The sequence below is a fragment of the Poromitra crassiceps genome, assembly GCF_964638095.1.
Source record: "Poromitra crassiceps genome assembly, chromosome: 23".
NCBI lineage: Eukaryota > Metazoa > Chordata > Actinopteri > Beryciformes > Melamphaidae > Poromitra > Poromitra crassiceps.
Window position 1 is genome coordinate 12,356,645 of NC_139639.1, and position 12,565 is coordinate 12,369,209.

General features: G+C 41.9%; 1 protein-coding gene across 1 annotated transcript in view; it reads left to right on the plus strand.

Annotated features, from left to right (window-relative positions):
• The window catches only part of dnajc1 (DnaJ (Hsp40) homolog, subfamily C, member 1), a 47,853-nt gene that overhangs the window by 25,576 nt on the left and 9,712 nt on the right, over window positions 1–12,565 (plus strand). Inside the window, exons 8-9 of the mRNA XM_083658885.1 lie at window positions 2,416–2,591; window positions 11,524–11,646. Coding sequence (XP_083515011.1) covers window positions 2,416–2,591; window positions 11,524–11,646 — 299 coding nt within the window. The remainder of the gene's footprint in view (window positions 1–2,415; window positions 2,592–11,523; window positions 11,647–12,565) is intronic.

The window sequence follows — 12,565 nt, forward strand, 5'->3', positions numbered from 1 at the left end:
CGTCTCTTCCCTCTGCCTGCATCTCAGACCAGCTGCAAGACACACCACCTGCCAGACACACCACATGCCTCAAAATCGCATTTAGTTCATTTTTACCCGCGCCCCAACTCGGTAATTTACAGAAGTGTATTTTTACAGTTTTTTTTTGCGGGGGGGGCTCCGCGGAACCCCGACCCCGACTCGCTCGCCCGACTCCCATCTGCTCGGCTTTCTTCGGTGGCACAAGGGACTCTGGGAGTTAGGTGACATGGTTAGATTTAGTAGCTCCCGTGGAAGGATGCATCAGATGAGTTAAATAATCTCCAACAACTAATCAGGCAGCAGCAGCCCGTCACCTGACCAGACAATCAGGAACAACACCACCTGCAGCTAATCACTCAACACTGAAGCACACATTCACTGCTCGCGAACACACAGACACACACACACACACACACACACACACACACACACACACACACACACACACACACACACACACACACACACACAGACAGAGGAGGAAAGGATAGATGTTAAGACATGACAAACAAATACCTGACCCAGGGTCATAACACTATGATAATCACATTTTTAACATGCTGAAAAACACATGTAAACACTATGAATTTGAAAAAGTAATGCATTTCTTTACAGTATTTCCAAAACATTTGGAAAAGCCGTTAAATCATAGATTTACCACATTGTTTCCTAATTTTGAACATTTTGGCTGATATCAATATTAACATTACAACATAGGACCAATGCCGATAATGTTAAAAAATGACTAACATTGGCCACTACCGATATATCATGCATCCCTAATTAACACATTCACTGCCAGCCTTCTTTTTTTTTTTACTGTAGGTAGGTTCTGCCAGAGGGTTTTTTTGAGGATTCTGGCTCATTTTACAAGAGCCGAGGATTATTTTCTGCTTGGAGTTTGTGAACACAAAGTTCACAAAAGTACTAATAGAATGTGTGCTTTCTCTGTCTAAAAGAGTTAGTTTGTAGAGTTAGTAGTTATGTAGATATTAGCTGTTGAGTACAGCATGGTTTCAGCGTCTGAGAGTTGTCGTTAAACCTACCCAAAATTATGCATAAGGAGTGGTTACAGTTAACTCCTCCTGGTAATTAGTATTCAAGCTCCACCTCTTCTTGCTCCCATTCAAATAGTGAATACATTGATGGAACTGGAAGTTGGTCTGTTGAGAGGTATGAGAACAGAGCTTCCATGTGCGCACATGTATAATAAATCATATTCTTTTTAAGCAAATAGTGTTGGATTATTTAGGAAGTAGGAAAATTCCTACGACAGAGTGAAAGCTGAGATAATCGCAGTTTTGTGAAATTCAATCAAACAGGCAGAACAGTCACTTTAACCATTTATTTTTGGCATCAGTGAGAGATCAGACATCTAAACAATATAGTTCTGAACGCCCTCTCCTTCAAACTCCTCCCTCCGTGGGCGTGTCTGGTGGCTTTCAGCCTGCGTTTGTCACAAGCAAGTGTTCTGCTGCTGCTGCTGCTGCTGCGAGTTTGAGCAGCCTCCCTCCCTGGCAGCGAGTGTGGATAGGGCTCACTTGTTTCTTGGGTTTGAGAGCTTTGATGAAGCTTTGTGCGATTCTAGGCTTTATGCTGCGTGTTTCAAACTGTGTTTTCCACCCAGTCTATTTTTGGAATCCCCCACCGCCAGCTCCCAGCGCGATAATGCGCGAAAGTGAAAGCATTTTCGCCAATCCATTTTACAGTAGAGAATGGTTTCCTCGCGCGTTACCCTACAGTTTTGGCTCTGCTTTTCCTAGTGTGGAGAGCACTGTCGCCACTTAGTGGGTCCGTGGAATGGGTTGTACACGTTCGCTGACTCCAATATTTTTATAGGAGATGGGGGGAGCGTTGATCCACGCCCGACCGTCAAATTTTTTTTTTTTTTTTTAAGACGAGATATCTCGTCTTTGGCAGTCAACGGTTGGATTCTGTAAGACGAGATATCTCGTCATTGGCAGTGAACGTGTTAAAAAATGTCTGAAATGTTTACAGAGTGCCTTAAGGTCCTTACACTTTTTCGTGCGATTAATTCGCACGTCAATAATATTTTCCGAACCTATATCAGTCAATGCAACCGTGCATACCGACGGCGAAGTTTCGCTGAGCGTTATTGCGGTGTTTATTTTTTCGAACCACGTTCGATTTTTCAGAAATTCGCTTCCGACGTGTACACATCTGTGGCTGTGATTGACAGGTGAGTCAAAACTCGCATCGCAATTTCGTGCCGTATATTCGCATCGCTCTTGATGTGTAAGGACCTTTAGTGAGATGTAAATAACGAAAAGCTCGTTTGGTAAAGAATAAAAAATGTCAGCCATGAATGCTAGCAGCGTTACGGAAGAATACGACTGTCGGGTAACTTCCTGTTTGACTGCTGTGACACCTCAGGAGAGAAGAGGGTGAAGGTGAAAAAGCCTAAGGCGGAGTTCCCCGTGTTGGAGCGCGTGTTCGAGTCCCCGGCCTCAGACAGTCTGTACCAGAGCTACGACCCTGTGACCTCCATCCAGGAGATCGAGGACCAGCTGGATGACTGGTTGGAGGACCGCCGTCCCGCCAAGAAGAAGGTTTGTGGTCATGTGACAGGGTCCTGGAAACCTGGAAAGGTCATGGAATTTCAAAATCTTCTTTTCCAGGCTTGCAAAGTCATGGAATTAGTAAAATCCTTGAAAGTTTTGGAAAAGACATGGAATTGTGTTGTGTGTATTGAAATTGTTACAGTAATCTTCCGTGGATAACATGTAGCGTGACATTTATTTTATGTTACATTATTTTACTATCACGTATGTTTCTTCACTGTCACTGTTCATTTCTTTTTCACATAATACAAACCAGAAAGACAAAGAACAATCCCAAAGACCCAACATACACATGGCTGCGGGCCTCGCCTGCCCTATTGGCGCGCGCAGGTGTGTGTGTGTTGCTCACAAAATGTTATTGCCCTCAAGTTTACATGCGCACGCGCGTCTATGTGTGTGCCCCCTTATGACATCACTAATGACATCATCAGTCTTATGACATTACTGATGACATCCTCAGTGATGCCACAATGGCTGTGTGCCTGCTTATGACATCATCAGTGTGTGTGTGTGTGTGTGTGTGTGGGTGTGTCTCCTTATGACATCACTGATGACATCATCAGTCTTCAGTGATGTCACAATGCCTCCTTGTGTGTGTGTGTGTGTGTGTGTGTGTGGGACAAAAATTTTAACATTGCCCACATTGCCAAATTTATATACGCATGATTGTACATAGTTAATCATGATTAATCGCAAATTAATCGCACAATTTTTTTTATCTGTTCTAAATCTACCTTAAACCTGTGAGCTTTGTGCAAAGATGCACCGTTGTATTAATATGGGTAGTAGCTATTATCATTAGTATGGGTAAGTATTTGGCCATTGGTATTGTTATTATTGCTACTAGTTACTGGGAATACACATCTCTCAGGCTGCACTGTGTGAAGTTAACCGTGCTATCCTCTACATCTCTCCAGCCACAGTGTGTGCAGACAAGAGCAGCTGCATGCAAGCTCTCTCTTTCTCGCTTTCTCTCTCCCTCTCTCTCGGTCTCTCTCTCTCCCGCTCTCCGTCTGTCTCTCTCTTTCGGTCTGATCGCCCTCCCTCTCTCTTTCTCGCTTTCTCTCTCCCTCTCTCTCGGTCTCTCTCAGTCTGATCGTCCTCCCTCTCTCTTTCTCGCTGTCTCTCTCGCTCACTCGCTTTCTCTGCCTCTCTCTCTCCCTCTCTGTCTCCATCTCTCTCTCCCCCCCACTTTCCATCTGTCTCTCTCTTTCTGCCACTGTCTGATCGCGCTGACGCGCTCCCTCTCTCAATCTTCTCAATTTGAAGCTGAACTTGCCATTTTCTTCCTCCTTTTCTGCTCACTGAGGTTTTTTTCTGCTTGCAATCAACGTTACTGCTTCCTGATTTCCTAAACTAAAACTAAACTAAACTTGGGGCGGACCAAGGCTCAAACATCACAGAAAGTGCATGCGTTAATCTTGCGTCCAAAAAAATAGTGGCGTTAAAAGGAATTTGCGTTAACTCATTATTATCGCGTCGACAGCCCTAAAATGTATAGACGGTTTTAACTTGACAACAAAAACATTCTAAATTTAACCCCTGCTCACTTCCTGTTGCAGTGTTTGCTATGGACATAAAAGAAAAAAAAACATTCAAGTGCAGGACTGACCATTCCGTGAAAACCGTCTATACAGCTGAGCAGCGAAAACAAAAGTAACGATGTCGAGTGAATATTTCTGCAGTTTGCCGAATGCTGAGAAAAAGGAAGTGCTGTGGGGTTGCGCTCTGGTGAAAACCGTCTATATGTTACAAATACATACTTCAGCATGCGCTGGGACGTTAGTGATGTTAACTGGGGTCGTAAGGTGTTTCGGGTCTGTCAACATACACCCTCGCCCAGTAGACAGCCGAGGCCGATTAAGACCCCGACCCGCGTCCCAGAAGCAGCCGCTCACGGATCAGCCCTCCTACTCTGTCTGCAATGTTGCCCGCGGAAGGGCCGATCACACCCAATCTGCAGCAATAGAGTTAGTGCTACATCGCAGCATTGCAAGACCCTTCGGTGCATGGAGGCTCTAAGGCGCTATGGGTTGTCTCCCGGCCGCTCTCCTCCTTCGTCTCACCAGCCCTCCCGGGGCAAAGGCATCCAGAGGCAGAGAGGATGCCTCAAGAAGGCCTGTGCGTTGCACGTCATTCGGCTGTGCCGAGCACCTCGCTCTAGCCTGAAGGACCCCAGGCTGCGCCGATATTTACACATACTGTATATATATTTATTTATTTATATATATATATATACATGTGTGTATGTATATATATATATATATATACAGTATATATATACACGTGTGTGTGTGTGTGTGTGTCTGTGTGTGTGTATGTATATATGTATATATGTATATATATATATATATTTATTTATTTCTCTATTTATTCCTCCGCCAACAAAAATAGTTCCCTCAGCTTTCTGCTTTGCCGAAAATGTAGCCTAATCAGCCTAATTAACTGCAGGCTGTCTACTTTACTACTGTCTACTCTACAGCTGTGAAGCGTTTTGTTGATTAGAGCAGCTGTGAAGCGGAGTGATCTACACACAGTGAAGCACCAGTGCATTATCATGAAATATTGGCACTGGTGCAATCTTGTCCAATCAAATTGCCCGGCCGGAACTAACTGTTGTATAAATATATATATACTGTATATATATATATATATATATATATATATATATATATATACAGTATATATATACTGTATATATATATATATATATATATACAGTATATACTAGGGCTGTCAGCATTAACGCGTTAATCGCGATGCGATGTTATGCCGACCATAACACGTTTTTTATCGCCTCAATCGCATGCCGCCATTTTGTCCCTTCGACGCACCCGTATTTGTAGTCAAGTCAATTTATATCAAGAAATTGGTATCAGACCTGCCATCCTATTTAGGAGACACAGGGGACATTTTAAATGCTGTCAACCACCTTAAAGTGAGTCCAAGTATCATCTTAGCTACTCTAGATGTTCAGAGCCTCTATACGAACATACCACATACAAGGGGTTTAGAAGCTCTAGCTCACTACCTTGAGAAGCGTCAAGTAGGTATTCTTCCACCAAATGAATTTTTACTGTCTCTTACAGAAATGGCCCTAAAAAAGAACTATTTTCAGTAATACAGGTGCTTATTATATTCAATCTCAGGGCACAGCTATGGGTAAGGCCTTTGCACCGAATTATGCTAACCTGTTTATGGGCCACCGGGAAGAAAGATTTATTAACAACCCTATTAATCCATTCTTTTCTAAAATCCACCTTTACCGTAGGTATATAGACGACATTATGTTAATCTGGGATGGCTCTGAAAATGAATTTGGTGCTTTCATGCAGTACGTGAACGGTACAGACAGCAGTCTCACTTTCACAGAGGAACATAGCCTCACAAATATAAATTTCTTGGATTTATCCATATCCAAAAACAGTGACAACAGTCTAGAGACCACCATCTACCGCAAGCCTTTGAGCCGCAACACACTATTACATTCCAGCAGTAATCATCCAGAACAATTAAAACAGAATATTCCAGTGGGTCAATTCCTCAGACTAAGGCGCAATTGCAGCCGCCCTGAGGACTTCATCTCAAAATCTGAGGAGATGAAAACACGCTTCGTAGAAAGAGGGTACAGGACAGCTGTGATTGAACGGGCACTCAACCGACGGACCGTGCCTCTCTCCTGTCCAAAAACAGTCGAGAGAAGCCCCCTCCACGTATCTGCTTCTCAACAGAATACAATCCCTCTGCTGGCCAGGTAAAGAACATCATGTTAAAACACTGGCATGTTCTAAAAAGTGAGCCATCACTTAAAGAAATCACCTCCAACCTTCCTCTGGTATCATTTAGAAGACCGCGTAATATCAGAGATAAAGTTGTTCATAGCTATATGCCCCCGGCTGCAGCCCCTAACACCTGGCTACCGGGGCCCCCTGCTGGTTTCTATTGCTGTGGTCATTGTTCACAATGCTCCAATACACACAAAGCAAAACTGTTCTTTCATCCCCTCAATGGGCTAATCAACGAACTGGCGTGCTCAACCCGACGTTTTAAAGATAGTTACTGGGTGCCGATCCAAACATCTCAAAAATTAAATCAAAAACAGCACTCTCAGATATCTGTAAAGTGTAAACTTTTAATACGCACAGCAGCAAATATACAACGAACGTTTCAGCCTCACAGGCTTTCCTCAGCGTTGCAACAAACAGTGGGTGTGACCCATATAAGTAGGAGCCAGGACCATGCTGATTGAAACCAGCTGTGGAAAATGCATGCATCAATCAATCAATCAATCTTCAACATATCTAGAACAAACAGAGTGGTCAAGAACCTACATAACAAATAAATAAGATGACCGCACAGCTGATCAGAATACATCAACATGACTGATTAAATCACTCACAGATCCTAAAAGAAATAAATCTGTGAACAAAATAAATGTAAAAAAATAGATAAATATGGACAATTGTAGATATATACAAGTCTCAATCTGTATAAATGGTATCTGTCACAATGATATAAAAAAATACCAGAAGCATATTAGAAGTAGCCTATAAGAAAAATGAGAAGAATTTAAGGAAAATTTTAAGGAAACTCCTCAGTCTCGAACTGCATGACAGGAGCAGAAAACCCATCTCAAAATGTGTAAGCATGACCAATCACATATCAAAACACACATCAAAACAAGGGATCAAAACCATTTACAAGAAACAAGAGAGCAATAATTCTTCATTTAAACCCTTAGGATGCTCAGTCTGTAAGTGGTGAATCCAATATGCTTCTCTCTGGAGAAGTTTTCTCTCCCTGTCTCCTCCTCTCAGAAGTGGCCCCACTGACTCAATCCCCATAAAACGTAAGCTACAAACGCCATGGTCATATTTATTAAAATGTTTGGCAACCGGAGACTTCTCGTCACCCCTTCTGATGCTGCTCTTATGTTCGGAAATTCTAATTCTCAGTTGTCTTTTTGTTTTCCCAACATAGTACAAACCACACGGGCATTTTAAAAGGTAGACAACATGAGTGGACCGACATGTGATTCTATCTTTGACCATCATCGATTTCCCCGTATGGGGATGTGAGAATTGATTACCTTTAATCATGGCGTTGCAGCTTACACAATTCAAACACGGAAAATTACCTGGGGGAAGAGAATTTAAAAAATGTGTGGGTTTCACATAAAGATCGGTCTTTACAAGCTTGTCATTCACATTTTTTTGTCGCTTAGTGGCGAATATAGGATACTTGACAAACTCGCGACCCACAACGGGATCACTGGACAATATATGCCAATGTTTTCTAATGACATTCTTAACCGACTGGGAGATCGGAGAAAACGTTGTGGATAAAACAAGGGGCTGCTGTTTGAGAGGAGGAGGGTTGGGTTTCAAGAGACTCTCCCTATCTTTATCGCGGACCTTGGACATACAATCATTAAGCAGTTTTTGATCATAACCCTTTTCTAAAAAACGGGTGCACATGGCATCAGCCTGTCTCTCAAATTCATCACCAGAGCTACATATCCTTTTAATTCTTAGCAACTGACTGTAAGGTAAACTCTTTTTTAGGCTATGTGGATGATAGCTCGAAAAATGTAAATAATTGTTCCTATCCGTTTTTTTTCTAAAGACGGTCGTGTGTACTAGTTCAGATTTATTTACCCTTACATCCAAAAAAGGCACAGTTTCTCTGCTTGCCTCCAGAGTGAAAGAGATGGTGGGGACTCTAGAATTTAGATGTAACTTAAACAATTCTAGTTCCTCTGCTGTACCTGTGAACACGAAAAACAGATCGTCGATATATCTAAACCAGCATTTGATAAGAGACAAATATGGATTATTTTTGTACACATGATCTTCCTCAAACTTCCCCATAAACAGGTTTGCATAATTAGGGCTAAATGGACTACCCATCGAGACGCCCTGTCTCTGTAAATAAAAGTCATTGTTAAATCTGAAATAATTCTTAGTAAGGACAAGTTCAGGGTCCCCTCAATGGGACCAAATATGAAATAAAATAATTTATAAATTGTAACTCCACCCATGTCATCTACATGTTGAAATGCCCTTGTGGATTAATATATGTAGGCCAGACAAAACGAGCACTCAAAATCAGGATAGGTGAGCATAAAACTGCCATACGTAACAAAAATATGGATTATGCGATGGCACGCCACTATTCTGAAGCCAAACATGGTTCGGTCTCCTCCCTAAAGTTCTTGGGCATCGAGAAGGTGAAGCCACCCCCTAGGGCTGGAGATATGATCAATAAACTCCTGAGAAGGGAAGCATTCTGGATCTTTACCCTCAATGCAGCATCCACTGGAGGAGTTAATGACCAACCTAGCCTTTCGTGTTTCCTCTAATGTCTTTCTCCTCTTCTCTCTTTTCTCTATTTGATTCTTAGTGGAAGTCTTTATTTAGAACATGTAAATACTGTAAATAGTGATGGGTATATGTTAATTTGTGGTTGTCTTCCCCTTCGATATAGCCTATCGTCCTTGGGAAAACAGTGATATATGTATTATATATATATACATTCCCCCCCCCCCCCACATTCATATCCCCATTTGTAATTTGTTGGATGTCATATTTGTGTCATTGTTATTGCTATTATTATTATTCAAAATGGCTGCTAATGACATCACTGTGGAGGAGGGTATATAAACCTCCCATTTTTCAGTGTTCTGCTTGACTCTGAGGAAGACAGACTTGTCTGTCGAAACGTCAGTCAGCCCCTTCTATTAAAACGTGCAGACGGAAAAGAGTGCTCCGGTGTCTTTACTTCGGGTAGTCTGTGTGAAGTGCCCAGGTAAAACATTACTTTATACACGTTATCAATCACAATAAAACTGTACTGACCATTATTCACATGGAAGTCCCAAATTTTTTAGCTCAGACACAGCCTTCTTCGGCTGTGTCATTTTGGGTTTCGACTGCTCTAGAGCGCCGCCACCGGAAGTATCGGTTCTGGAGCGTCCACTGCACTGTTTACAATTGTGCATTTATTTTCTGTTCAAGATATATTTTGTAGACATTGTTACCTCCTGTCTACATTGCACTTCTATTGAATTGAAAATAAATCTAAAATTCAAGATCACAAGGTACATTTATTTGCATTAATTTGATTCCCAATCACGACACACTGATAAGAATTATTAATATTGAATAAAAAATGCATGTATATATATATATATATATATATATATATATATAATATAATATAATATAATATAATATAATATAATATATATGTATGTGTGTGTGTGTGTGTGTGTGTGTGTGTGTGAAATAAAATCTCAAATCCCCGGTCCATATCGACTCCCAGCCAATAACCTCAACGGACTCCTTTAAGTTCCTAGGCACCCATATCTGTAATAATCTAAAATGGCACACTAACACACACTCACACACTAACACAGACCACATAATCAGAAAAGGACATCAAAGACTGTATTTCCTCAGAGTCAACAAACACCTCCGTCTGTTTCCACACAGCCATCATTGAAAGCATCATCACCTCTTCTATCACAGTCTGGTATGGAAACACTGACAGTCGCTCACAGAGGAAATTACAGCGAATTGTGTCAAAGGCCTCCAAGAGCCAGACCAGTTCTGCCCTCCCCTCAATCAAATCCATTTACCACCAGCGTATTTCAAAACGGGCAGAAAAGTTAATCTCAGACCTCTCCCATCCTAACCACCTATTCCAGACCCTCCCCTCTGTGAGGCGTCTCAGGTCACTTGCCACAAAATCCAACTGCTTTAAAAACAGCTTTTTTCCGCACAGTAATAAGAACACTCAATTCCCTCCGTTAACCATACATAAGGACTTGTACTGTGCATGTGGTTTTATGTGTGTCTCGTCAATGGTTTTATCTAAATAGTTGTTGCCTGTTGTAATTGCACTGTTACTAGGTAATGTCTATATGCACTTTATTGTGATGCATTTATTGTGATGTAACTGTGATGCAGTCTATTTTCACATCCTGTATGTAGCGAAAACAAATACTACCGGCCCTGCTCACATGGCAATTCAAGTTCTATTCTATTCTTCTATTCCTCATGTAGTGATTATAGTGATTATCATTATGTAGTGATTATTATTATTATGTAGTGATTATGTATTATTATTAGTATTATTATTATGTAGTGATTATTATTATGTAGTGATTATTATGATGTTGTGATTATTATGGTGTAGTGATTATTATTATTATTTAGTCATTATGTCGCCTCACAGCTCGGAGGTCCTGGGTTCGATTCCCACCTGGGATGCTGTGAGCGCTGAAGGAATGCGTGCCCGTCCGCATGTCCTCGAGTGCCCACCGCCCGGGTGGGGTCGTCAAAAGGGCCTTTCTGTGTGGAGTTTGCATGTTCTCCCCGTGCCTCCCGGGGGTTTCCTTGATATAGGAACCCCCTTCACCAAAACATGCAATATGCTGGGTTGCTAATGTGGTTTCTCCTCTGGTCGTTAAGGGCGTCTGTTCAGAGGGAGGGAAACTGGTTGGAATAACGTGAACCTCCCACGTGCTATGTCCTACCGGTGAAGCTTCCTCTGTCAGGTGAAAAGAAGCGGCTGGCTAACTGCCCATGTCTTGGAGGAAGCATGGAGCCAGTTTCGGCTCTCCCCAGATCGGCAGAGGGTGGAGTAGCAACCAGGATAAATAAATTAAATTAGCACTAATGGGTATTATTATTATGTAGTCATTATGGTGTAGTGATTATTATTATGTAGTGATTATTATTATTATGTAGTGAGTATGTATTATTATTATTATTATGTAGTGATTATTATCTTGTGATTATTATTATATTGTGTGATTATTATGGTGTAGTGATTATGTATTATTATGTGGTGATTCATTATTATGTAATGAATATTAACAGGTTAATTAAACTGTTGTGTTCTGGTGGTTGTGCAGCAGACCTCAGAGTGGACAGAAGATGAGCTCAGCCTGCTCAGCAGGTTGATGGTTAAATTCCCAGGAGGAACGCCGGGTCGCTGGGAGAAGATCGCCCACGAGCTCGGCAGGTCCGTGAGTGAGGTCAGATACTATTCTGTCACTTGTCATCACATGTCTTCGCTTGGTTTGATTTTTATTAGCATTTTACAAAATGTCTATGGAAAAATCAATGACGAATGAAATCCCTTGGTTCGTATACCAAACCAGAAAACAGTGTGTGAGTGCCAAATGGCTGCCATGACAGCCATAGACATTCCTAAAAGGCTTATAATTATGCACCATAATTGTAGGATCGTCTGTCTCTCTGTCTCTCTCTCTCTGTCTGTCTCTCTGTCTGTCTCTCTGTCTGTCTGTCTGTCTCGCTGTCTGTCTCTCTGTCTGTCTCTCTGTCTGTCTCTGTCTGTCTCTCTCTCTGTCTGTCTCTCTGTCTCTCTCTCTGTCTGTCTCTCTGTCCTTCGCGTCTCGAGAACCGTTGGTCGGATCGACTTCAAACTAGCGGAGTGCACTTAGCGGCGGGAGACTGAGTGCAGAGCACTGTCTTGGGCAGACACCAGGAATGGAGGAATGGATGTTTCAGCCCAATGCTGTAGGCTGAAGAAGGCCTTTGGGCTGAAACGTCCGGTGCTGCTGTCTGTCCCACATGACTTAATATTAAACTTTTGAAAGGGCATTTTAGTGTGCTGGCCACCTGGCCTGTTCTCTATTTTATGTTTGATTTATAACAACAGCTCTTCATCAGAGTCAAACGATTCTGGGTTTGTGTGCGTTGAAACGTTAGTCACTGCAGCTTATTAAAACTTTTTTCCAGTGAATGGAGTGCTCCAGGAGAGACTCCTTCTATGATTTATTTATGTTAAAGGTCACTTTGAATTAGGGCTGGGCGATTAATCGAATTTTAATCATGATTACGATTTGGGCTTTCCACGATTATGAAAACAAGATAATCGACATAAAACGATTTTGCGGCTCTTGTCACTCTCGTTCTGTCTTGTGTTGTAAA